The 27381-nt window shown below is 46.0% G+C and overlaps 3 protein-coding genes across 3 annotated transcripts; 1 reads left to right on the forward strand and 2 right to left on the reverse strand.

Moving 5' to 3' along the window:
* Window positions 1-287: 287 nt before the first annotated feature.
* On the reverse strand, window positions 288-2087 carry LOC144144131 (uncharacterized). The gene is made up of 2 exons (XM_077675513.1): window positions 2075-2087; window positions 288-1291 (listed from the first exon to the last, which is right to left on the reverse strand). The coding sequence occupies exons 1-2, from the start codon at window positions 2085-2087 to the stop codon at window positions 750-752; spliced, it is 555 nt and encodes a 184-aa protein (XP_077531639.1). The 3' UTR covers window positions 288-749.
* Window positions 1755-16368, reverse strand: LOC144144145 (uncharacterized). Its single transcript, XM_077675524.1, has 7 exons — window positions 16135-16368; window positions 15447-15587; window positions 15178-15305; window positions 13147-13296; window positions 5567-5654; window positions 4504-4668; window positions 1755-2530 (listed from the first exon to the last, which is right to left on the reverse strand). The coding sequence occupies exons 1-7, from the start codon at window positions 16285-16287 to the stop codon at window positions 2210-2212; spliced, it is 1146 nt and encodes a 381-aa protein (XP_077531650.1). The 5' UTR covers window positions 16288-16368; the 3' UTR covers window positions 1755-2209.
* A 6693-nt stretch (window positions 16369-23061) lies between these two features.
* Window positions 23062-25898, forward strand: LOC144144139 (uncharacterized). The gene has a single exon (XM_077675518.1). It carries the CDS (start codon window positions 23062-23064, stop codon window positions 25489-25491), a length of 2430 nt encoding a protein of 809 aa, XP_077531644.1. The 3' UTR covers window positions 25492-25898.
* The last annotated feature ends 1483 nt before the right edge of the window (window positions 25899-27381 follow it).

A 27381-nucleotide genomic window follows, 5' to 3' on the forward strand; every position in this document is an offset into this window, starting at 1 on the left:
AGTGATCGCCTTCAAATTTGTCGTATTTCACAGCTTCAAAAGCAATTATGAATTTTAGAAAACCGGCCTGGCCTCAAAAACATTTATTAGTGGCGCCTTATGGCGGACCTGAAAACTTCTGCAATGTACCCAGGGGGTTGTGCACATGTTCTCGAATCACACGACGCTCAGGCCCGGCAAATGAAAATGAAATTATGGAAACATGTTTGGTTCTTGAGCAGTCACCGCACTCTAATTTACCGAATATTCACGTAACGATCACTCTATAAGGAGTAAGCATCCTTCCTCACCATAAATTGGTTTTCGAGAATTTTTGCGTACATCAGTTTGCCTGGCTACTTTGCGGCTGCACCAAAAATTACCTTTCAATTTCGGTTTTTAGGAGGCATAGCACGCGAACAGTTTAAATGAACAATTGATTATCATTATACACCACACGGCCGCATATACTGATTAGCTGCCTTGAAACTTAATCTTGACCATGGCGCCTTATAAACACGTCGTATCACACCCACCGTTACAAACCAACAATTCTGTAACCACTTCTGAACCAGGTGCAGGTCTTTTCTGCGAAGTTTAAGGACTAAAGACAGTATGTCATGTTTCTGTAGTGAACAGCGAGACGATTTCGTTGGTTACAGATGACGTGGCTTCCGGGCACCCAAAAAAGAGCGCGACGCAGCTCAAGTTTCTTCTACAGGCGGACCTTCTCGATGGTGTACCTGGTACGCCAATGAGAACCAGCGCCTCTACGGCTTCTTACTCGGAGGACCACCATGCTTCTCTTTGGCCAGAGCACTCCTGAAGTCCCTGGCCCAGATCCGAGCCGCCCTCCTGCGTGGTCTTGGAATGTTGGCGAACTCGTCCCTATGCCAGAGAAAGTCGTTTGGATCCGGCGCCACGAGAGCCGTAAGTCTAAGGGCATAGTCCACGTTCTCGGCGAGGTCCAGGTTGTTGAAGAAGCAGAGGTTGGAAACGCGACACCACGGCCTTGTCTGCTGGAGCGGGCCCTCCATTCCCTCCAGGAAGGTTTCGACGCGCTCGCTCGACTGCGACACGGCCTCGTCGCCCGAATCCCGGAGGTGGCGGTTAAGCGTCGCCACGCCGACGCTCAGCTTCTCTTGAGCGTTGTACAGGAGCTGGACGACCTCCAGGTGGCCGTACTTCGAGGGCGTCAGGAACGCTTCCTCCAGGAACCGCCGGTCCGAGCTAGCAACCCTGGTGCTGCTGGTAAAACAAAATGAGTTAGCATTGTAAAACGGGGGCTGTGCCCTGCAAGATCGTTTAAGAGCTCAATAAGGCGTACTGCGAAAGCTAAAGAGATAGCGCTTGCCATGTAGCCATATTACTTTTTAACAGCAGAGCTGTTTAAGCTTTTAGTTCCACCGTATAGCGTTACCAGAAAAAAATACAAAGAAAAAGGACCAAGCGCACGTGAGCAAGCGCCTCGTGAGGAGCGCCCGGCGTCGGCCAGCTCGACTTTCGAGTACACTCTGCCAAGCGTTCATGGCGGGATCTCTCGTGCGCTCTTCTACTCACCAGTTCACGTGTGTTCGCGCCTGAAGTGAGAACATGATAATGAAGTGAGAACATGAGAACCTGAAGTCAGAACATGATAATCAACCGCACATGAAAATTGTAAGTAACTGTAAGGTGATCATTAGAACGTCAACAAGCATCCACCAGAGTTTGGTTTTCAACTCCAAGCGTATTTCGTCGCATCGCTTGCTTGCCTTCAATATTGTGCTGCTCATTATCATTGACAAGGTACTTTTACTTCACCTGGAGGCTAATGGGGGCCTTTAACAATGTCAGACAACCTGATTTCTTCTAGAGAAGCATCCAAAATAGGAAAATTTGAAATAGAGGTTGGGCTTCACCAAAAGGCACGGGCACCACGCGCGCTAACAGTTTCTTTTATATCTGACAAATCGTACCGCGCAGCTCAATTTTTCTTCTACAACGGGGTTTTTAAATGTATATTCTAAATTTTTCTACTACTGGTGGTTTATTATTCACAACTTCCTTCTTTTACTATTTTTTTAACTATTTTTACTCTCGTGATACCACAAACATCCACCCTCCATTTTAGGTGCTAAACAAAGTGGACCATAAGGTTTGGCTGTTTGAGGAGAAGTGAGATAGTTCCTCAATCAAATAAATTCAAAGTGGCTCAGGTAACGCACCAACACCACCCTGCTTGTATATTTTAATAAAGCATCATAACAAGAGACATGTGTGGCAATAAGGCTTTTCTATTGACAAATTTGCTCATTTTGTCACATGAACGAACCGAAAGGACAACAGTACCACTTACCCGCTCAAACTCCAACAGGTACGGGTACTTCCTCTTGATCTCGGCAAACGACATGCTAGGAACTTGCAGCAGCCTTGAGGATGCAGTCAAGTCCATCCGTCCCACCATTTGTTCCTCATCTGGTGCCGACTTTCTACACTCTTTCAGCAGCCACTCTTCATGCGAATTGAGGCTGGCCTCGTCCTCTCCAGCCAGCAAGGCAGTGGTCACTGCCTGAAACAATCACAATTATAAAGCACTAAACGGAATTTGTGCCCAGTGTCTGTAGTCGTTCCACAAAGTGTGTGCCGCATTGGGAAAACAAAAGCAGAAGGCTGCACATTTACTTAAATTTAAGCTGGTCCCGATTCTAAGCCTTATGTCAGAAATTTGGAAGATTAGAAAAAAAAAATCTTTCTCAAATGCAAGCAGTGGGAGGGCCGGTTGACAAGCTCCAACCTGGATCACCAACAACACCTGGTAGACCGGGTGAGACAGGCGGCCAAGACCCAGGGCTACCTGGTCTAAGGAAGTCCCCCACATGGCGGTCAACCCAACATTGCCTGCTCAATTAGATGCTTATTCCTCCTCCTTTCTTGAATGCAAGCCAGCCTAAATAGGCGAGAGTGAGAACAGTCACAAAACCAAATGGTATTTATTCACTGTGAAACTGCTCGGCTTCATTCAACACTGCTGTTGCTGGCCTACTTGTTACAGTACTTTTTGCAGCTGTCATCATTGAGTGCAAGCGATGAACCCTCTCATTATCAGTCTTTGACATCTCACGGACTGCCTCGGACACAATCCGCCACTCAATTTTCCAATGTATTTTTATGGGACTTTTGGTTCGAAGCCAGTCCACGGGCTCCCCTCCCTCTGGTTTCCCTCTTTGTAGAGCCACGTGTGTGAATTCAAGAAGTCACATTGCATGGGCAATTGCAATGTTGGACCTTTTGAACAAGCTTGTAGGCAAGCTTTAGGGGACAACACTGAGCAAAGAGCAAAGGTGTTGCACTGAGCTAGAGCTTGTACTTTGGTTGGCTATGGCTGTAGATACTAGTACCCACAATATTTCCCTTTAGCTTAGTATCCAGGTGCTAATTCTGTGCCACTTTTCGGGTTTGGATGAGTACTCGAGGCCTTGACCATAGACCTTGAATCACCATGCTTTTGTGTCTCACTTTTTAAGGGAACTAGTTGGCATGGAATTGAGTCAATATGGGGCATCTAAAAAATGTCTATCCGCAAAAGCCACACGCATTGCGTCTGCTGCTGTGAGGTAATTTTGTAAACTACAGGTGTGTGTGGCTACACAGAAAACACACTTCATGAGCACCACAGAGGTACTGTTGGCTGAAGACCAAGAATAGCATCAAAATGCCATTCTTGATCTTTTGAAAGGCATTCAGGCCCTTTTGGAATCTGCAAAATATCAACTGAGAGGCACTGCCTTGAGTACACTATCAGCTAAATGCTACACAAGAAAGGAAACATGCGATGTTAAGACCATGTAAAAACAAAAAAGGAAAACAACAAGAAGGGAGAAGAATTCTTGCTGAAGTGACATCTTGGCTCTGAGGTGCGCTATAGTGTAGAGCTCCAATTACCTTGTAGAGAACTTTTGTGTGCACCAAAATACCTCCACACAAAAGTTTGTTTATCATTTGTACCAGAAAAACTGTTTCTGCTCTGAGAATTGAAGCAGCATCCTTGCTCCCCACAGCTCCTGATCTGATTTTAAAGCTCTTGTCTCTAGCAGGCCAGCCTCAGCAGAGTAGAAAACATTCTGTACACCAAGCACATCAGCAAAAGCAAGCATTATTTGAAGTTGCCCAGCCATTAAAACTTAAATGCCCACTTAAACTCAGTTAGAAAAAAAAATATTGTGCACGTGAAAAATGATATGCTTGTAAACATGCCAGTTGCATTTTCGAACTAGCTATTCAAAGGGATTTGCACTAATTAAAAGCAGCTTTCAACAAATTCCAGAGAAAACAGTACAACCAGCTACACCCAGACTATGCTCAGAAAATGTGGCACAGATTTCAAGCACAAAAACTATCGCCATTGGAGTGTGCAATAAAATGTGCCATTTTTTTATTCATAATGTGTAAGCTGATCCTTGCTATGTTGCGTGCCTACTTTCACTTGTTTGGTATTAGTATGGCTTGCAATAAATGCACAAATAAAATAGATGAATTTCCTACCAGCTTAAGCTTCTTGTTTCGCTGTAGCTCAGGCATGTCTTGCTCAGTCCTTTTGCGGGTTTTTTTCGAACCAAACTTTTGTTTGTTTGCAGCTACTCGGGCATCCTTTTCAAGCGTTCGCCTGAGGTTCTTGTACCGGTCACGCAAGTCTTCCTTCCAAGAGTCCTGTGAATTGTACAAAGAACAACTTTTAATGTACAAAAAGCAATGAATTCACTTCTACCCCAGCTTAAGATAACTAAAACCGTAAATGTGGCATTACGCAGTGCTTTACAGGTACCAAAATGAAAATTAACAATTTGGTGTTTCATCAACTACCACTTGCGCACTTGGTCTCATAATGCAGATGCTCTTAATCTGGTCAGAGAAAGAAAAAGTTTTTACGATGAAGTACGCCAACAAATGCAGCAGATACAGAAGGAAGACAAATAATATGGCTGAGCAGTCACTGCATAGTGCACAAGGATTACTTGTACCAACCGGACTAGGCTAACTAGGGGAAGGAATTTTTTTAAAACTGACCCACCCGAAGTAGTGCACGTACCAAGATATGGAGTTCAACATATGTGAAGAAAAGAAATGAACTCATGGCCAATGTAATTAAAACAATATTTTCTACAGATACTACATATAAACATGGTGATAAACGAGTTCAAAAGGCAACGTTTAAATGGCGGTGAATTAGTTCTTAGCTTCGATGGGACCTGAAACACTTTAGTTCTGATTCAATCTGGCCATGCTTGAACTTCTTACTTTTTAAGTGAAGGTCAGAAAAGAACAAGCAACAACCCGCATAGTTTTTTTTTTCTTCTAAAGGTTAAATGTGTTCCTGTAAGGTACTAGTATACATTACATATTTAGGCGTTGAGGGGCTCTATGAGTGCACAGTAAGCTCTATATAAGCAAAGCATTCACATCCCCACCTATCCAGATTAATTCCGTAGATTGAAAGAACATCCTGTTGGCTTTTGTTGCTGGCAAACCACAAAGCAATTAACGCAAACATAACTCCATAAAACAAAACTAGTGCAGCCAGTAAAACAAAAGATAGAAATATTCCTACATATCCTGTTCCAACAACATCCCTGAGTGTTGGGTGTTCCGTGACTAGCATCCTGCGGACTCTGGTGTAGAACTTTCTGGTTGGCACACTGAAAAAAGAATGGTTCAAAATTTTCAGTCAAAAAGGCTTACCCTTAAACAGTGAAAGCTCATTAATTCAGATCTCTAGGGAGTAAAAAAAAACCACGAATTATTCAAATGTTGAATAATCGAAGGAACGACCAAACAGCCCATTTATGATTCTTTTATGCAGGCATATACTTTGCGAAGGGGTCAGTGATGCTAGTTTTGTCTTTTGGCAGATACCTGGGTTCAAAGAAAACCTTTCGGGATGTGCAACAATACGTACAGAGCAAGAGCATTTATTGCACAGAGCGTCATAGCACAATTCTTCCAGAACAGCTCAGGCTTCTATTGCAGCTTCTATTGCAGTATGGCCCACCGCGGCTGTTCACAGTATGGCTGTTTACTGGGCACGATGTACGCTCGCATCCACCACACCACAAGGGGGGGAGTGGGGGAGCAAAGGATGGCTCGTCGCTGCTCTTATACAGAGAAGGCGTTGGTCCGAATTCAGTGGTGCACTCTTGATTGAACTAATGAAGGTCCACTACCATAGGGTAATGTACATTTTAAAGGAAATCTTTCTACCTCTACCAGCCAACAGTTCTTTCATGACGTGTGGGACAACAAACTCCCTCTGGTTTCACTCTTTGTAGAGCCACGTATGTGAATTCAAGTGACATTGCATGGGAAATTGTAATGGGTGTCGTTTAAAGCTTTGCTTTCCAACCACCTCCACAGCGTGGATTTGAGCCAATTTTTTTAAGGATGGAAGCAGGAACACCGCATAATACAAATTTCTGAATTAACAAAGTTCTACTGGACATAATTACGTGTATCAAAACGGTTTACTTCCAAAAACCCAGAACTACTAAAACTCTAAAAAAGTTATGGGGGCACCTAAACTTTCTTTTACTATGTCGGAATGTGCAAGCATCAATTCTCGTTGAGTTATGCAAGCGTAGATGTGGGTGGGCGCGCTGACATCACTGGCCAATTCCACCAAGCGGATAAGTGAGAATTGGGTGTTGGTATGTTGGTGTAGCAGTCAAGTGGTAAGTGGCGAATGGGCGTGTCATCGCCAGTGGCATATCCCCATGAATGAATGTGTGCGAACTGTGGGTTAGTATGTTGACATCGCAACCAAACGTGACTTGGAAAATCATCCGGGAGCTTCTGACGGCAGGTGTCATCGTTATTGGTTAATTGACCAGAGTGGCTAGGTTTTTAGGCCTATATTCAGCCGTAATAATAAGTGAACGTAATGTTGAACCAAACACGTTAGACCCACACTAGGACCCACCCGTACAAACTGAAGAATGAAACTTAAAGGACCCACGGAGACCAAATACAAGTTGGGTTTATTAGAAAGACTGCTTAGTCCTGATAACAATGATACCAATATCATTGCAATCTTCGAACAAATAATAAAGATAATAAAGAAAACGTGTGAAGCAGTCGCGACCCCCTAGCCAATTTCCCACAACTTTTCTGTGACGTCACGGAACCTTGTTTGTCCGATTGGCGGCCGTCGAACTGACCTGTCGCGACGACACATGACTGGATGTCTGTAATGGGGCCTCTAGTTCCATTTGACCGCATCACTTGAATGCTAACGTGCAGTTAACGCACTGAAAATTATGTTTTATTGTTGGCCCATATGACGTCACTCTAATCCATAACACGTCACTGTGGTGCAAAATTTGAGTTTTTCAATACTTCTTGCTTTTTTTCCCCGTTAAAACACACCTTTTGTAGCTGTAATGGAGTTAAATATAGGCTGAATATAGGCCTAACAACCTACCCACTCTGGTCAATTAACCAGTAACGATGACACCTGCCGTCAGAAGCTCCCGGATGATTTTCCAAGTCACGTTTGGCTGCAATGTCAACATACTAACTCACAGTTCGCACACATTCATTCATGGGGATATGCCACTGACGATGACACGCCCATTCGCCACTTACCACTTGACTGCTACACCACCATACCAACACCCAATTCTCACTTATCCGCTTGGTGGAACTGTCCAGTGATGTCAGTGCACCCACCCACATCTATGCTTGCATAATGAGATAATGAATCCTAGTTCTTTCAAATTAAATGAAGTTGCATTTTCTCTTCAAGGCTCCTTTAAGGTGCTTGTAGCAACAACTGGTATGCATCTCTCCCTCTCTCTCGCACTCGCACACACACATATTCTAGCTTTGTTGCAAAACGTTTTGGGAGGCTTTTATTACTGGCCAGGCACTGGCCACTATCCAAGTCCTTGACTAGAACAGTAAAAATTTGCATTAGATAACTATAATGCAGCTGTTACATTTTACTGGTGTGACGCTCGTTAATTGGTTAGTCACAAACTTATAGTAAGGTGGGTCCACGCAGAGCTTGGAGGAAATGAGACACACTGAGGCCGGCGAAAAACATTAACAATCAGTTTAATAGGGTGCCTCAGTGCTGCCGACTTCGTCACCTGGATGGGAGGAACCGTTCGAGTTGCAGGGGTAGTCAATCGTCAACGGGACGTCGACGGGCCGTCGACGGGCCAAGTGGGTCTCGGGGTGAGGAGATGGAGGCAGTGTGGGGCCGGTGGCTCGAAAAGTCTGCGCGGTGAATCCGAGGGCAGAAACTGGAGGCAGTACCGAACCAGTTGTTCGGCGAGCTCGAGCTGTAGGCCGCGGTCAGGGAGGGGAGGCCGCACAGGACCGTTAGTTCGGCGGGCTCGAGGTGTAGACCAGGTCAGGAAACGCTGGCAGCGTGCGGGCTCCTGGGAAGGACGCGCTTTTGGATTGCTCCTACAGCTGCGTCCGAATAGCAAGACGGTCGTCCCAAGTCTAACCACGATTCTCTCCATCCGCTCCTCTTTATCTCCATCTCCTCCTACGTCGGAGCAGCAGCGGGGAGGAGGGCAAGAAGGGCCGGCTGCAAGCGGCGGTGGACGACGCGGCTGTCCGCGCACCCGCCAAGGACGCGTCAAGCGGAGGGAAGCCTGGCTCACCCCAAGGCAAAAAGGAAACACATGTCCTTTCCGATGCTGCCGCAAGTTCCCACGGGAAAACTTCCTGCGGGCAAAGTTTTCCGTCTGGCTCAGAGAAGTCGGGACACACGTACAACCGTCACAACCGCCCACTCTAGGAGAAGAGGTTTGCCACTGCAAAAGTCTTGAATTGCACCCGTGTAGGCATACACATTACGCGAACCGCAAAGTCCAGTCATGGAGCACGGCACAGTTTGCTGTGGGCAATAAGGACACAGGGGAACAGGCACCACTAAAGCACATAACAAGGCGCATTGTCGCCTCTATAAACTTGACCCTAGCGATCGTTGCGAAAACTTCAACTGTACAAGCACAAAAAAATAAACAAAAAATTACGGGTTGCGGAAGCTTGGAATTTCGCCCCAGAAGCATCACCTACCATCACATGTTAGGGAGGGTACGGTGCAGCACCCCTGCTTCGCAAGGCATAATCGTGCAATGGGTGAGGACGGCCGCCTCCCGCGGCTGGAAGGAACGATTGGATGGAATTCTGAATAATTTCATCAATTACAGCTTCGAGTGGCATGTCCCCGAACGGGCCCGCCGTTGGGCTACTGAATTCAGGGGATGGGGGTCGTGGCCTGTCTCTGTCAGCCACCGTTACCGGCTGTTGCTCATTTCCAGTTTCACACACAGCAACTTTGAGTTTGTTTACATTCACAATTTTCTCCTCTTTCGTTTGCATCCCACGAATTCTGCACGTGACGTCGGAGAGCTTCTCGACCATGCGGAACGGGCCCTTCCATTTCGGCGAGTTTTTTGGTGAGTCCGGGTGTCCGGAATTCTACCTTCACGAAAACTTTGTCGCCTACCTCGAAACAGCTGGGTCGGCCTTTCAGATCACAGCGCGCCTTTCTCTTTTCTGCTCTTTTGATGAGACCCTCGGCCACCAGCCGGTGTGATATGAAGAGGCGTCAAGCCAGTTCCGCGCGGTAGTCCTCTATGGTGTTGTAATGGATCTTAGCCGCCTCATCGTCGACACTCGCTGTCGTTGCATCGCGCCCGTGGAGGAGGAAAAAGGGAGTTTCGTTGGTGCCCTCATGAACCGCCGTGTTGTAAGCGAACATCGCGAAAGGGAGCCACTGATCCCAATCTCGTTGGTCATGAGCGACAAAATGAGACAACATGCCCACCAACGTTTGGTTCAGCCTTTCTACAGTGCCGTTACATTCAGGATGATACGCAGTGGTTTGTAGCCTCTTCATACCTAAGAGATCGTAGACCTCTTTCATGACCCGGGAGACAAAGTTTGTGCCCTGATTGGTCAGGCACCGTGTCGCAGTAGTACCTTTTCTGCAAATGCTCTCGCAACTGTTTCTGCTTTCTGGACAACTAAAGGAACAGCTTCCGCGCAGCAACTCAAATAGTCCACGAAGACCAATATGTACTTGCTCCCCGCTGAGGTAGTCGGCAGTAAACCCACTATGTCCATCGCAGTGCGCTGAAATGGGGTGCTAAGTCTCTCAAACACCTGTAAAGGAGTACGCTTCTGATTCTTGGGGGTTTTGTGAACGGCGCAGGGGAGGTATTTGCCACAGTACTTCACAACGTCTCGTCGCATCCCGGGCCAAAAATACGCCCTGCTAACACTTTGACGCATCTTACGGGCCCCTTGGTGACCTGCATACGAAGCATCGTGGTGAAGTCGTAACAGCTCGCCTCTCATGGAGGCCGGTACCACTAGACGCCCTTTAGTATCGTCTGGTTTGTCTCTGAACCAGAGTAGTCCTCTGTCATCCACATAGTGCTGTGTATCACGACCGCCGGCCTGAAGCGACTTGAGTATGGGCTATAGCTGCGGGTCGTCCTGTTCCCGCTCTATACAGGCCTCTTCAACTACCGGCGCGAAACCCTCGACTACCTGGATTGCTGCCCTACTCAATGTATCAGCATTCTGATTCACCGGTTCACAAGCAACCTGGCCTGCCAGCACGCACTCGCTTAACGGCGGTAGTATGCCTTCTTCTGCTAGGTGGATTGTGGTTCTCTCCATCGCGATACAATGTCGGGGATTTTTGGTACTGTCGACCATACCAGCCCTGTTTACAAGGGGTATTTCGACACCGTCTAAGCTTAGTGTCCCCTTGCTCTGCAACAGGTCTATTGCCTGCTCTGAGAGAATGTTTTGGCCGATAAGGCCAGCTACCGGCAACATGGCTTTTTCCGTGCAAATAAAAAACCTTGCTGTGAAATGGTGATCTCCCAACGACACAGGCACTTCGCAACACGCAACCGTTTCTAAGGTATCGCCCGTGATGCCGATAGGTTCGCTTTCTGTTCTACCCGCCTAAGTTTCTACTTCCAGTCCGGCATAGCCTCATCGAGAGTGCTATGTCTTAAAAGGCTGACCTTGGAACCAGTGTCTATTAGGCATTTCAACAGAGCTCCATTCAAGCTGCATTCTACAATCGGGCTTGCCTCCCCACAAATGTTTATAACAGCAGTCTGAGCGCCCCCTTTGTTTTCCTCCTCCACGCGTTTATCTGAGGAAGGGGGCCCTAATAGTTTCCCTGGTTCGTCTCGGAAGCGCTTGTGTTTGGGTTCCCCCCTGCTCGGGTGCGGCCGTTAGCGCGCCTGTTCTCTTTACAGTTCCTCGAAAAGTGGCCGTACTTCCCGCAGTTGTAACAGGCCCCCCATCGCGGCGCACTCCCCCTCTGGCTGTCGCAGTCGCGCATTTGTTTGTTTTGAAGTTCGATGCTAGCCTCCAAAAGCCACTCAACCCTTTCAAGGCGCGCACGCAGCTCGTCGGTCTCCCTGTCGCCTTCCCGCACGCTGTGTACGGGCGCATGACCGCTATTCACCGCTCATTCGTTCCTCTCCTCTCGTACAGATGCGTCGACCGCCTCATCCAAGGTTTTGGGGTCTCGGGAGAGTGTGAACCTTTTTAATCGGATCCCTTAGCCCGTTCACGAATTGGGTTCAGAGTTGCCCGTTGAGGAGCTCTCTGCGGATTTCGCGCTTCGATTCGGGCTCCACGTCACCACATCCGCCCATAGCCGTGTTGCCCAACGTGCAGAGCCTCGCCGCGAACGACTGCACGCAGTCAGTGTCTTTTTGACTGGCGCACATAAATTTGCGCAATCTTTCGCACTGAGGCTCAGTGTCGAACCGTTTTTCTGCCCGTTCCTTGAACTCAGCGTAGGTTTTAGCTGCGGCCTCATCATTCCATGCAAAGTCATATGCTGCACCGACTATTTTACAGCGTGCAATGCCTATAAACTGCGCGTCAGACCACCCGCCCAGATGTCTTACTGCCTCAAGGACATGCAAAATGTCAAGGATGTTGACCCCGTGTCCATCTCCCGTGAAGGACGGAACTATGCCACCCAATGCCATAACACTTGCGCCTATCACGTTCACTTGAGTCATAGTAGCCTCAGCCATGGTGTCTCGTTTCCTCCTAGCCTGAGGGTGAAATCTCACGTTTTAACTCTACGATTTAGGTTTTGTGCATCCCACTGCTGCCACCATGTGTAACGCTGGTTAATTAATTAGTCACAAACTTATATTAAGGTGGGTCCATGCAGAGGTTGGAGGAAATGAGACACACGGAGGCGGGCGAAAAACATTAACAATTAGTTTAGTGGGGTGCCTTAGTGGTGCCTTAGTGGTGCCTTAGACTTCCTCACCAGGATGGGCGGAACCATTCGGGATGTAGGTGTGGTCAAACGTTGACGGGACGCCGACGGGCCAAGTGGGTCTCGGGGTCAGGAGATGGAGGCAGTGCGGGGCCGGTGGCTCGAAAAGTCTGCGCGGTGAATCCGAGGGCAGAAACGGGAGGCAGTACCGAACCGGTAGTTCGGCGAGCTCTAGCTGTAGGCCGCGGTCAGGAAGGGGATCCCGCGTGGGACCGGTAGCTAGGCAGGCTCGAGGTGTAGACCAGGCCAGGAAACGCTGGTAGCGTGCGGGCTCCTGGGAGGGACGCGCTTTCGGATTGCTCCTACAGCTGCGTCTGAATAGCAAGACGGTCGCCCCAAGTCTAACCACTTCTCTCCATCCACTCCTCCACCTCCTTCTCCTCATACGTCGGAGCTGCGGCGGGGAAGAGGGCGAGAATGGCCGGCTGCAAGCGGCAGTGGACGACGCGGCTGTCCGCGCACCCGCCAAGGACGCGTCAAGCGGAGGGAAGCCTGGCTCACCCCGAGGCAAAAAGGAAACATGTCCTTTCCGATGCTGCCGCAAGTTCCCACGGGAAACCTTCCTGTGGCCAAAAGTTTTCCGTCTGGCTCAAACAAGTCGGGACACACATACGACCGTCACACTGGACTGTTCAAAAGAAAATTGGTTAACAACTTTCTCATTAGCATTCTACTCACTTATCCCAGAAATGACATTGCATTACTTAATTATACAGCAATCTCATAAATTAAATGCTATTGCCTCAGGTAATCATAATGAAGAATATTTTATTAGTGCCTTGAGCTCACATATGCTGAGTTCGAAAAAGAAGCAAAACTATTGTGCTGCTGCTGATACTTACATAGATACCTTAACCATTGCGTCAAACACAATACTTGTGATTTCTCTGCAAACAGAGGAGGTAATTTTATCTGGATCCATGATCACGTCCTTGAGAGACCCAAGACTTGGTAGCGTGAAGGTGTTTCCATCGTCGTCCGATTCAGCGGGACTGAAAAAAATGTTACACATTTAATGGCTCTGAATAAACAAATTTTACGAAGATAAGAAGTTTAGTGGTAAAACTTTCATTGAGCTTAAAGGGAAGGGACAGAAGAGTGCGGTTAGCCTCCTAAGTCCAGGAGGCCTCTTGTCCAGGCTGCCTCCAGTGCACGCCGCACCAGGGCGACCTGGCACTCCGGAGCGGAGCTGGTCAGCTCTGACTCCCACTGCTGAAGGGGACGGGTGTGGGGATGTGGACGGGAGGGAAGTGGGTGTTGGGGGCAGGAGAAAACGAGGTGGTAGATGTTGAGAGGGATGCGATAATGTGGGCAGTCGGGTGGAAAGAGAGAAGGGAAATGTGGGATAGGATGTGGTTAAAGTAGGTTTCGGTCTGTAGTCGGTGGAGATGTAGGCCTGTTTGGCGGTGAGGGAAGGGTGGGGGGGCGGGTATCGCCGTCGGGAGTTAGTGTGGTGGGAGAGGATTGATTTGTACGTGGGGTCGAGAGGTGTCAGGGCTGTCCGGTCGGGGGGTGGGGGAGTTACTTGGTTGAGGCGAGGCGAGGGAAGTGCTCGGGTAATAAGTGCCCGTGCTGCGGCGTGAGTAGAGATTATTTCACTGTGAAAATTCAACTTTACTATACATCCATGACATGTTCACTCATGGCAGGAGACCAATTTTGCTGCGAAACTAAGAACTGGAATGTAACCATAAAAATATAAAATCGTGTTACAAATTGAAACAAAAAATCCCACTGCAAGCCGCGAAAACACACTAAATTAGGGCATTTGTGCTCTGATTACACCACAGGCCGGAAATTTACAGTAGACTCTCGATAAACGGAACTTCAAGGGACCGGAAAAATTAGTTCCGTTTAACAGGAGTTCGTTTACTGAGAGAGATGTTCTAAGGTGCTAATTTATGTGCGTACACACTTCTAAGGGCATTTCATGGAACTCTAACCACTAGAAAGTGACTGTAGCTGATAGTTTTCAGAAAGCAAGAAAACTACAAGAAGCGGAGGCACAGCATTCACAAAGTTGATTTGGCAACAATGAGTCACTGTGCACTACAAAATGCGTCAATTATTTTTGTTTGAGTCCTTGCAACTGCATCTTCACGGAGGCTAGAGGCCTCAACTTCGCGAGTGCTTATGAGCCACCAAATTTAGAAGACGGCAACGTGGTAATGAAGGACGAATAGCACAACGATGGCATGAACGAGGCGACAGGAGGTGAGCCCTGTAGCCTTGGCGTATAGAATCGAGACCAAACGACTGGAACAAGAACTGCGATGTTGCATTCGTTGCGCTAACACAGCTAACCACTTACGAGACGAGGCTTACGAGGCCAACAAGGCTAAAAAAGCATGGAGGAGGAAAAAAAAAACAAGAACGAAACAGCCGGAACCGTAAAAAGCTGATTCTCATGCCAGTGGATGTCACAAGAAGTTCCATTTCTGGTTTCGTTTACATGCTGATGCGGAAATTTTAGTTCCGATTACCGAGAGTTTTTTTACGTTATCCGAATACTAAACCAACCAAATTCCAGGCAACTGTTCCGTTTAAGCGGCAATTCTGTTTGAGCGATTTCCTTTTATCGAGATTCTACTGTATTTCCTCAACCCTGTTCCCCATATGCATGAACAATGCGCGATAAATTTGAATTATTTTATTTCCGAGAACTATGCACAGTGGCAGAGAGATTTACGCTATCATAACTGGGAATTGCAGAAGGCATTTTGCATGCATGCATGCACGGCTGCTGCTGGAGCCTGGGCATGGTGATGTTTTGTGGCTTACGGGGAGAAAAGACGCATGCAACTACAGATAGTGTTTTACTTGTGTATTGTGGGAACCTACATTGCAAAGGCAGACGCATAAAATGAACTTACAGTTCACAGGCTATGATGGCCCCAGGGACCCCAACGACAACATGGGCACCAATGAACGAACGGGTGTTGATGGCCACAGGGTCATTTTCCTTTTCCAGGAAAGTAGAAGCAACACCAGGCACTTCCTCCTTAGACCAAAAAAGTTGTTCTTGGTTCATTTTGTTACACATTGCAAAAACTTCTACAAAATTTTTTAGACTGCTACGCTGGTAATATCGACTCTACATATATTTACAGAAATTTTTTAAGCTAGTTTCAGACTGAAATACCTGGAATTCAGATGAAGACAGTAAAGCTGCTTCTGAAGATCTCGCCTGTGCCTGCACTTGCAATGCCACAATCTTGGCCATGTCAGGGAGCTCTTCTCCAGGAGCGAGGTCCACGTATTCATTAAAAGTTGGATCAAGTATCTGCAATAGATGTGATGAGTGATGACGCAAGCTTTGTCAGCCATTAATAAAAATAGCTTCAAGCAAGAAGCACGCAAAAGCGATCTATATACGAAAGCCCATTACGCAGCAAGAATCAAATATATCGTTATTGGCGCGTGCGCGCGCGCGCGCGTGTGCGTGAAAAACTTTGTCGAAATTGCACTTTTAATGCATTACGCTTTGCTTACGGCATGCGAAAACTACGATGGAGAAAAACTCCGCGATTATAGCTTTTTCATGGCTTCCCTCAAAAGAAAAAAAAAACGGCTGCCATAAATTACGTACTACCGTGGGCAAGTGTATCGTTAGGGATTGACCTAAAAATAACTGTTTCCTGCGCTGGTCCTTGCGCGCGCCTTTTTGTTTTTGTACTCAAAATATTTGCGCAAAAGCTATCGCCATGAAAGGCTGAACTTCCGTTCGTTTCATGCCGGTATTAACAGCGTTTATTTACAGGAAGCATGCGACAATTGTTAGCTGATTCGCGCAGGAGCGCGCCATAAAGGGAACCACAAATGCCACTCACTTGAAATCTGCAGCGCCACGGGTCCACAGCGCTTCCGAGGACCGGGAATACAGCAATCGCGCGTTGTAAGCACTCCAGCGAACTATCCTCTAGAGTAAGTGCTCCCCTCGTTTCTGAAGGCGGAACGCTTACAAGACACCGTATCGGTGGCATCGTCGCGCAGTGAACGCCGAGCCGAAGTAACCGAAAGCAACCGAAACAGCCGCCCGGTGACAGCGAAGAGGGTGACGAACGACACACACATGCTAAAAAGTGCGCGAAATTTGATGATGGTGATGATGTTGAGCGGTTGCACATAACAAGTGCTTGTTAGCTTTGCCGTCATGAGCTGCTCGAAAGACGTGATTGAGGGCCGGTTTCGCTTTGCTGTCATTATCAGGAATGCCGTGGAAAACACGCGTTCCACGTCAGATGACGTCGCATTTACAATGAAAACTGCCCTAGAGAGTGGAGAAAGCAAGGGAAAGCGGCTAGCGTTCGCTTTCCAATAGGGCGGAACCGTTTCGGAACAAAGCTTGCAGCATGCAGCTTGTTTTGTTTTTTTCTTCACGGGTAATATAAAAAAAACTGTTTCTACAGTGCCATATGTTGGCGGACGTATTGTGCGTACGTGAGCCGCTGAGCGCAGGAGCAAGTGTGTGGTAGTGCGCTATGAAATCGGTGTTTATTTCCCATAAAAAGCTGGGAAGAAGAGGGGGGGATCACAGAAAGTGGAGGCGGAAGCATCGCCTAGCTTGTACAGTTGAGCGCGCTCCTAAATCAATCATTGGTCTTCTTTTGTCGCCTACAGGCGCCAGCGTGGCGGCAGTGTAAACAAGAGAACCCCCCCCCCCTCCTCCTCTCCTTTCAGGCGCCAGGGTTGGGGTTACTTAAGTCTTACATCCAGCATGGGGAAGCAGAAGTCGTCATCAAAGCTCTACTTGCTATCTCGAGAATTATTTATTATATTTTTGTCGGTTGCAGTAGCGACTGTTCAGGTGACGGAGAGCTTCTTTGTAGCTTTCCTCTGGAGCCGTATGGCTGCATTCAGGTGTATGTCAAACTTTCCTTCATAGAAACTTACTTCACACCTTGGGGATTTTCCCTAAATCTGGTCGATTAACACCTGTTCTTCACTTCGAGTTGTTGATCAATTCGCTCTCGCACTACAAATTGCTAGCCTCCTGTTTAGCCAGTTGGTAGAGCGAATGCTCCGGTTAAGCGGTGGTCGCGGGTCCGAATCCTGGACCGGGATGAATTTTTCTTCAACTGCGAAGTTGCTGAGAAAGCTGTTTAGCTTTCCTTTGTAGCCGTATGGCTGCATTCAGGTAAATGTCAAGCTTTCCTTCATTGAAACTTACTCCACCTTGGGAATTTTCCCTAAATCTGGTCGATTAAGAGCTTCTTCTATCTGGTGAGAGGTTCGTTTGTGCCACGAGCAGTTCGCTGATTTTGCAGACGCTCCCTAGAACAGAGCGAACACGGCCTTTATTCGGCCGCTAATTGCCGCGTCGGAGCTGGGAGGGGCAGCCATGGCCGCAGTTCCTATTTCATGGGCTCTCCGTTTCAGGTGGATCCCCGAACCGGTATTTTAGGCCTTCGTCGACGCTTCTTCGGGCAAAGGCGTCCAAGTGTCTAGACAGGAGGGACAGTATTGCAAACGTTCCTGGGGGAGAACTGGGGAGCGTGAGGTGAGATGGGGCGTAAGCTGATATATGGAAGTTTGCAGTGAACACAAGCACCGCGTCAGCGTCCCGCTGACGGGAAGGTTGCATGCGAGTCGCCAAAGGTTCCAGAAGCAAAAAACAAAAGTTGAGGGGGAAGGGGGGGGGGGGGATGCCTCCGCGGTAAGGCAAAAGAGGCAAGGCAAATTGAAACGAATAAATGGAGGAAAAAAATGGAAGCTAAAACGTCGTTAGAAATGTACAGGGCTGAGAAATTGAACATCAGAAAGGAAAATTTCCACGATAATTCCCAGGGCAGTGCTTTGCTTTTTGAGGCTAGAGCAGGCTGCCTGCGAGCTAAGAGTTTTGTGGGGAAGTATTCACAAAATGATGGGGTATGCGTGGTTTGCGGGAAAGAAACAGAAACTATGCGGCACATAGTGTTAGAATGTAAGGGTATCCATCTAAATCTACATGAAGGGAATATTGGGCTTCCAGAAGCCCTAGGATTTAAGGGTATCACAGAGGAAGTTAACTTCAAGGCTGTCGAGGGGACGGAAAGAAGATTAGAATGCTGGTGGACGAAAAGCAGAGAGGGGAATATTGCCTAGGACAGTTACCACCTGTAACAGGAAAAAAGAAGTATTTCGTGCCTAATAAGCTTTTTGTGCCTGCCCTAAGCAGCGCTAGTTTAAACCAAGAGTGCAAAAGATGGGTATATTAGTCCTTTTTGGTAAGATGACATGTCATCACCCCGCTACAAAGGGGAAACCAATAGCAATCATCATCATCATCATCAGGTAGTTCCCCACCACGCATACGAACGGCCTAGAGCCGCGGTTATTACGTGGAGAATCGCGACGAATGTCGTAGCAGCGCTGTATATAAGGGTAGAATTGTAGTAGGACCGCTGCTTATACATGTACCGTGCTTGAAACCAGCCAATCGATTTTAACAGTACTGTGTTTGTTAAATTCAAGGCTCCGGCTTTCTGATGTTTGAACTTGGGCTGGTGGGTTCTTTTGCGTGTTTATGCATATTTTTACAAAAACCGCGCACATGTGCTTTATTTTGGGAAAATACGTGTAATTCCATTCCCATTCCATTCCGGACAAAATACACTTAATTCCATTCCCATTCCATTCCCATTCCATTCCGGGGTCGCGAAAATGCGGACTGATTCCGGATTCATTCCGATTCCGGACTGGTAACTCCGCAACACTGTTCCACACACACGCTCGTGCTCTCACGTATATATAATAGCCCCACTCGGCCGGCCAGAGTGTCAGACATCAGCGATTGCAATTCGGCAGCATTAATCTGCACAGTGACATGGGCTAATATATTTTGTGAGATCAAATATTTGGTTCATTTAGTTAACGTACTCCACGTTAACAAAGCACGCGCTCACGCGCGCGCACACACACAAAAAGGATGCCAATAAAGCCCTGCATAATCGTTGAAAGCGAAAAAAATGCAACGCTGGCAACGGCTGTGACTCGCGCGTGGTCCTACCACTGCGTTCTCTCAACGCTTTTCTCCACTCATCAGATGCCTTTCACGTCAACCAAGAGAATAGACCCGCGCGCCTGTGAACTCGGTTCTTTTCCAGCGTTCTCTGTTCACTCTGTTTGATTTTGCGGTGTTCTGATACGTCATGGTTTCATACTTGTAATTAATTTTGCACCCGCAGTCACGTGTTGTGTATTTTCTGACTTGGCGAAGACTCAATTTGAAGGTGGCCGAGGGTTATGTCGCGACAGTATGTACGCGCACACTTGTCAATGCCTCATTCGTATCATGTGCATATGTAAATCTCTGTAAATAAATGTTGTGTTACAAGAAAAAAAAAACATATGCAGCCGCGGCGGCTCAGTGGCTAAGGCATTAATTGCGCTGCTGAGCACGAGGTCGCGGGTTCGATTCCCAGCCGCGGCGGCCGCTTAGGCGAAAAGCAAAAACGCCCGTGTGCACGAGATTTCGGCGCACGTTAAAGACCCCCAGGTGGTCGAAATTAATCCGGAGCCTACGGCGTGCCTCGTCCCCTGCGTTGCGTCGGCGCGTAATTAATCACGCGTCGCACGCGCACGAACGCGCATAAACAAGTGAGGGACTCGTAGAAATATACCCGCCGCGGTGGCTCAGTGGCTAAGGCGTTGCGCTGCTGAGCACGAGGTCACGGGTTCGATTCTCGGCCGCGGCAGCTGCTTTTCTGATGGAGGCGAAAAGCAAAAACGCCCGTGTGTACGAGATTTCGGTGCACGATAAAGATCCCCAGGTGGTCAAAATTAATTGGGAGCCCTCCACTACGGCGCGCCTCATCGCCTGCGTTGCGTCGGCGCGCTGAACGCAACAATCAATCAAATCAGACTCGTAGAAATACGAAAATTAAGCAAGCACTATAGGAGGCTAACGCATGCGTGGAATAATTCTGCGTGCAATGATAAATCTTCAAATTTATTCTTATTAGCGAAATTACCCTATTTATTTTATTCTATGAAAACCAGTAAAAAAAAAACACTTGTCTGTGGGGAGCGAACACATGTGTGTGTGTGTGTGTGTGTATCAGAGTATATTATGTAACTGTACTCTGATAAATGCAAGCCTCATAGCCACTGCATGAGTACAACTTCGTTGTATTGTTCTTGCCATGTATCGCACTGTGTACAGTATTTCTACGTGCTTTGTGAGTTTTTTTTGTTTGTTTTCTATGTGTGTGTGTGTGCATGAGTTTCATTTCAAAAATTAAAGTTACTCAATTAACATGAACAATTGATGAATTCCTTTCCCCTTTGCCTTCCTTGGCTTTCTTGACTGCTAGCTTTTCTTTCTGTGTTCATTCAACAAGCCCCTCATTTCCAAATATAGTCCTTTGTGCTTGAAAGTGGGCCACTAATTTTCAGAGTATCATCTTGGTAAGCATATATAGTGGCAATATAAGCATAATAGTAAGCATAATAGCGGCATAATAGCGACAATGTCAGGGAAAACAAAAATTTATAATGGAAACTTTGCCCCAGTGCTGCCGATGTTTCAACAAAGAAACTTGCCTTCGTCAAGGCAAGTTTCTGAACCGAAACTTCAACGCAGTTTTATTTTTCTTTGCTGAAACATCGGCATCACTGGTACAAAGTTTCAATTACCCGCCGCGGTGGCTCAGTGGCTAAGGCGTTGCGCTGCTGAGCACGAGGTCGCGGGTTCGATTCCCGGCCGAGGCGGCCGCTTTTCTGATGGAGGCGAAAAGCAAAAACGCCCGTGTTTACGAGATTTCGGCGCATGTTATAGATCCCCAGGTGGTCAAAATTAATCCGGAGCCCTCCACTACGGCGCGCCTCATCGCCTGCGTTGCGTCGGCGCGTTAAACCCTACAATCAATCAATCAATCACAAAGTTTCAATTACAAATTTTTGTTTTCCCCAGCACATTGCGGCTATTCGGTACTCTGAAAATTAGTGGCCCACTTTCAAGCACAAAGGAACTGTTCACTAAGAGTGTAGGAATAAATCTTGGTAGCTGAAGCTACAGTTAATATTCCTTCCCTGCTGCAGTATATGTACTCCAACGCACAAAAGTCACAATTTCGGGAAGCTCAGTGGCGAGTGGAAGGCATATATTAGTTTTCTTTTTAAGAATTGCTCCATAGAGAGCCGGGCATATGAAAAGTTTTGTTATAATAGAGTTGTTTTTATTTTCAGGAAAACTGGAGCACATGGGAATTGAAGGCAGGAGACTAATCATGTGAGAGCGTGAAACCACACTGCTGGCGGGACTTCTGTGTAAAGAACATAGAAAGGTAAGATCTCTTTTTTTCTTAAATTGTGTCAGTATATTATTAGAAAGACTAGCGCATGCATGCTACCATGTGCTAGGCGGCAGTGGCGGCTGCATGTGAGGGCTGGGTCACTGGTGGCTGCTGTTGCGGCTTGTGGTGCTGCTGAGGTTGTGTGTTTCCTCTTGCTGCTGCTACGATATTGTTTGTGAATGCTACTTAGGTGACACAAGATTACTTTCTGTGTGCATAATTTTACCAGTATTTGTCTACAACACAATGGTGGGTCTTGTGTGTTTCCTCTTGCCGTTGCTATAATGGCTCAAAATTCATTCTTTCAAACCTCGGGATGTAATCTCTAGATTTTAGCTGTATTGCTTATTTCAACAAATATGTTTACTATAGCTCTTGCAAGAACAGGTGGGGATTTCTAAAGGAAACTTCACACATACACGGCATCAGACCTTTCATTTTTTGTGCATACGCCTCTTGTGGGTTTTTTAAGAGGCCCAGACCTCCTTTGGAAAATTAAGCCAGCATTCATGCATACTTAAAAAACAGCCTCTCAATACTATATATCAAATAACAAGAAAAGTGTGATATTTCTGTTGCTTCCCTAAAAAGTAATTTACACATCATATTTGTATGTAATTTTTGGTTATTTAAAATAATTTAGTGTGCACATAATTACAGCTTTCCGGAACTACAACAAAAAGCACTAAATAAATATTCGCACCCGTTATTTTTCCCTTCCACGAGCACTGCAATGATGGCAGACGCAAATCTTATGGAAGGGGAAGCCTCACAAAATAGTGCACTGGAGGCATGCTATCTCCCTTTTTGTTCTTAACTGCCAAATGCGGCACTAAGTGTCATGGTTTCCGGTTGCCGTACATTCACTGCCCTGTGCCTGTAGTTAATGTCCCAAAAAATTTCTTGGCAGTCACATGGGGGTGTCTTTGGTTAGCAGTTGTGTGATTGGCCCTTTGTCACCAAGAAAAAAATAAGGAAATTTTTTTTTGGTATGTCACGGTTTCTGAGCTTATTCCGTCCCCAGTTACACTGTATTACAAGTACATGTAATATACATTCAACATATTAAGGACTCACATGAATGTATACTGTGGGAACATGGAATAATGGGAATGCATACTCTACATATATTATAGCTGTTTCCCATTACCTCATCAACTGCTGCTGAATTTAGCAAAATCGTAACAAACATTTTCCGATTTTAGCTATCATTAAAAATGGAAAGACTTAAGTGAGTCAAAAAGCAATGTAGGAGTGTAGGATCACCCCCAAAGTGTATCCGTTATTTTTTGTTCAGCATAGCATGTTATTTTTGTTAAATGTCTTGTAGAATATTAAACAAAATCACTGCTGCTTTCTCGAAGAAAATTTATTGTACTTATGTTTGTTGTATTTGTTGTGCTGCGTTTTGTTGTGGTTTCTTGAAGAGATATGGCGGCAATGATAAAGACGGAGGCTCGATTAGATGTGTTTTCTTTGCAGATGCCAGGTGTCCGCTACTTTCGCTGCCCCAGGTGTGCGAGGCATACATTCTCTTTGAAGTCCCTGTTTCGGCACCTCCACACTGCTCATGGGCATGAAGGGCACTGGGTGTGTGGCCTAAGTGGATGCATGCAATCATTTCGCATCTTCCCATCATACAAGAAGCACATCTACAGGAAGCATGCGGAGTTACTTGCTGAGGACAAGGCATCGCCTGGTGAGGAAGACCAAGCAAGTGCTGTATGGGATGAGGCTGCTCCAGTTGATGTTGCTGCCTCTCAAAGTGACATGGGTGTTAGAGATCTTGCCTTCAGTGCAGATGACACACAAGAACAGGCTTCCGAAGCTGAAAGAGCAGAGGAGCCTACTTCAGGCGACTATGTGAAACAGCTAGCATTGTTGCTTCTAAAGTGGAAGGAGCAAAAACGGCTTCCTGAGTCAACTGTGCATGAAATCGCCAATGACGTAATTTTGTATGTAAAAAATCTTTTTGAATACCAGCGGCTTCAGGATTATGCTGAAATGTCGGCAAACGTGAAAGAGCTTTTGTGCGATCTCAAACTGGACCAGCTACTCACTAAATGTGGCCGAAACGCCTTTTGGAAGACGCATCTTCCACTCATTGAGCCACAAACAATAGTGCTAGGAGTTAACTCTAATGGAAAGTCTGACCTGATGACTTACGTGCCGCTCTGTCGTATGCTGAAATTTATCCTTGAAAATTCAGCTTGCTCGGCAGAATTTAATTCTTCCATAAAGAAGAAAGATGGGTACCTATGCTCTGTGTTTGATGGAACTGCATTTGCAGGGCATGCTTACTTCCAAGGTGACACTAGTCGCGTCTGTTTGCAGCTCTATAGCGACGAGTTCGATGTTTGCAATCCCCTGGGAAGCAAGCGCGGCAAACACAAGATGACTGCAGTATATTTTTCTGTGCTGAATTTTAGTGCACAGTTCCGCTCAACCCTACCAGGCATTTATTTGGTACTTCTGGTGAAGGATAAGCATGTGTCTACCTATGGCCTACCTAAGATCCTTGAGCCCCTGCTTCAGGACATAAGGGAACTTGAGAATGATGGCATAATTGCAAATGGGCAGGTCATGAAGGGCTCCATTTTTGTCATGACTGGTGACAACCTCTCAAGCCACAGGGTTGGAGGCTTTCAGTGTCGATTCAACCATGGAAGAATCTGTAGGTTTTGCATGGCTGTGCTCCATGAGATCAAGCATAAACTTCAAGAAAGTGACTTTTTGCAGCGTACACCTGCAGGGCATCAGCACCATATAAACATGTTGAATGCAGGGCTGCCAACAGCTTCTTTGTATGGAGTCAAAGCTCCTTGTGCTATCACATCACAAGGATTTGAACCAACGGAACATTTCCCGCCTGATGTAATGCATGATATCCATGAGGGTATTTTGCCTCTCGCGCTCAAGCACATCATCGGTTCTCTAATTTCCCAAGGTTTTTTTTCCCTGAAGGACTTGAACAGGAGCATCCTTGACTGGAATTATGATCAGTGTGATGCGAAAAATAGGCCCGAAGCTATAACTCCTGAGTTTCTACATGGCAATGCAAAAATGAAGCAATCAGCTTCTCAGGTCTTTTGCTTATTCCACCACCTGTCGTTTTTTGTTGGTGACAGCATCCCATCAGAAAACAAAACTTGGCACCTTTACTTGCTTCTTAGGAAAATTTGTGACATTCTCTTGTGTCACAATATTCCGGTAACGCAGATTGCATATTTGCAGCGCAAGATCACATTTTTTCTACAGGATTTTCACTCCCTTTTTCCAAATGTCTCTTATCTCTGCAAAATGCATTACCTCATCCATTATGCATCCTGCATTCAGAAGTTCGGACCTTTGGTAGACCTTTGGGCAATGCGCTTTGAGGCTAAGCACCAATATTTTAAAGACCTTTCTCGTAAGATACGCAACTTTAAGAACCTGACCCACAGCTTGTCAATGAGACATCAGTTTTATCAGAGTTTTTGTTTCATTGCTGGGGACCAGAAAGGTGTTTCGACAACTGGATGCCGGCCAATTCGCTTTGAACATCTGCCCGACACTGTGAAGGAGTTCATTATTGAGAACAACTTTAATGAAACTACTTCTTTCACTGTTAAGTCTGGAAGTGCAGATGGTAGAGTGTATAAGGTTGGGAGTGTCCTTGTGCACAGTGTTCCCGAAGATGCTCTTCCAGAGTTTCTGCAGGAGTGTGATATATTTTATGTCCACTCAACACTCCTTGTTCTTGCTAAACTGCTCGAAACTATTCGTTTTGATGAGCACTTCCATGCGTATGTAGTAAGTGTGACTAATGAACAAAAAATCTTGACTTCACTTTCAAGGTGTGAGGTAGAACCCCTGTATGTGCACCAACATAGAGGGTACTCTTTTATCAGCCCACGTCATTCCTTGCTGTAATTATTGTATATTCACATTTGCTGACAAGCATTGCAATAACTGAATTGTGACTCTGACCATGTTGGTGCTGACGTGCATTGTTTTAAACTGCCTAAGCATTTTTGTGTAGACTGAGTAAGGAAACTTGTCTTTGCGTCTGTGACGCTTGGTGTATCATACTTTTCCAGCATGAAAAATCCTATAGGGCCCTGCAGCCTTTCTACATTGATATGAATGACTTCTCATCCTCTTAAAAAGTCTTTCCAGCAATGCGTTTGTGTATATAGTGAAGCCAACTCTAATGGGCTTGGTGTTATGTACTTCATGGTTATACAAGGGGTCCAATGAAAAGCCTTCATATTTTCATAGAAAACCAGTTTTTTTAACTGCCTTTCCAGCAGTGCACTTGTGTCTAGTTGTAAAGCCGACTCTAGGGAGCTTGCTGGGTAGCACTTCATGGGGCCTTCTTATGTAAGACCTTTAGGGGGCTTGTTTGTCACTTTGTAGTGACATACATGGGGTCTTAAGTAAGGCCTTCATATTTTGATAGAAAACTATTTATTTTTCCACAAAGAAATGTCTCCTCTGTAAAAAAACTGGTTCATTGTAGTGAAGCAAATTTTAATAATACGTATAGAATTCTTGGTATAGAGTTTTTCATAGGAATTGATGGAATCTCACGGAAGTATTTATTGAGAGGCCTTAGGACCGTCCTACTTTGGCATGAGACTGCTTTGTGTTTCCACGTGTGTAGCAGTGAAGCACAGGCATTTATTGAACAGTTTTTACTGGGGAGTTTGGGCATTTTTTTACTTGTAAATATTTTGCCTTTTATTTGCACAGTTATTGTTCATGGTATAATTTTACAACTGACACATATTGCTGTACATTTACTTGTGTAAGGTAATTCTTGCAACTTTGTGCCATCTACTAAATATATATAATGGCCTTGGTCATTGCATCTACCAATACAGGCTGTCCACTTGCATAGAGCATAATAAAGAAACATTTTCTTCCCATCATTGAATGTTTCTGCGCTGTTCTAAACACTGTCATAAAAATTCCTGTGAGTGTCTCGTTGGTTTCTGTTACTGTGCACTGTCGTGCATAGAAGTTACTGCTTTACCTGCATTAAATACGAGTCGTAATTAAAGAAGGTTTTATTTATTTATTTATTTATTTATTTATTTATTTATTTATTTATTTATTTATTTAAGGTTACCCTCAAGGCCCGGGTAGGGCGTTACAGAGGGGAGTGGGCATAAAAGGTACAGATATACAAGAAAATAATAAGCATACAGGATAAACAAGAGTACAAGTCCAAATAAAGAAGGAATGACAAAACAGCAAAATCAAGAGAAAAGTCACAAGAAAAGCACAATAATGTAGCCTGTGTACAATAGCGACAGATAAGCATTTGAAAACCGATACCTAAGGGACATGAAGTGGGGAAAAAAAAGGCGCTACAAAACTTTTTATGATGCGATACATATTACATATATGCAGTGGCTTATATAGTCATGTCGGTGAACAGTTCGAAACCAACGACAAAATGAGTACAACAAGGCACAACAGCGCTGAAGAAATTTTAGGATCAAGTATTATTACAAACGTGGGTAGTCAAAGCTGATCTAAACAACTTATTGTTACGGATTAATACAAGGGGTTCGGGAAGGCGGTTACAATGGTTGATTGCTTGGGCTGGAAAAGAGTAAAAGAACATGTTTGCATGGCAATGAATGGGTTCAATTTTAAGGCGATGATCTAAGCGACGAGATATGAAACAGGGACTTGATAGGAGCAAGTCATGGAGCGTCTCGTGATAAAAAATTTTGTGAAATAAACACAAACGTTGTATCTGGCGGCGTAAAGACAGATCAGGTAGTAGCAGCTGTGATTTCATGGTCGTTA

Source organism: Haemaphysalis longicornis, unplaced genomic scaffold (assembly GCF_048455015.1).
Source record: "Haemaphysalis longicornis isolate Haplotype H1 unplaced genomic scaffold, Haemaphysalis longicornis Haplotype H1 scaffold_63, whole genome shotgun sequence".
Classification (NCBI taxonomy): Eukaryota; Metazoa; Arthropoda; class Arachnida; order Ixodida; family Ixodidae; genus Haemaphysalis; species Haemaphysalis longicornis.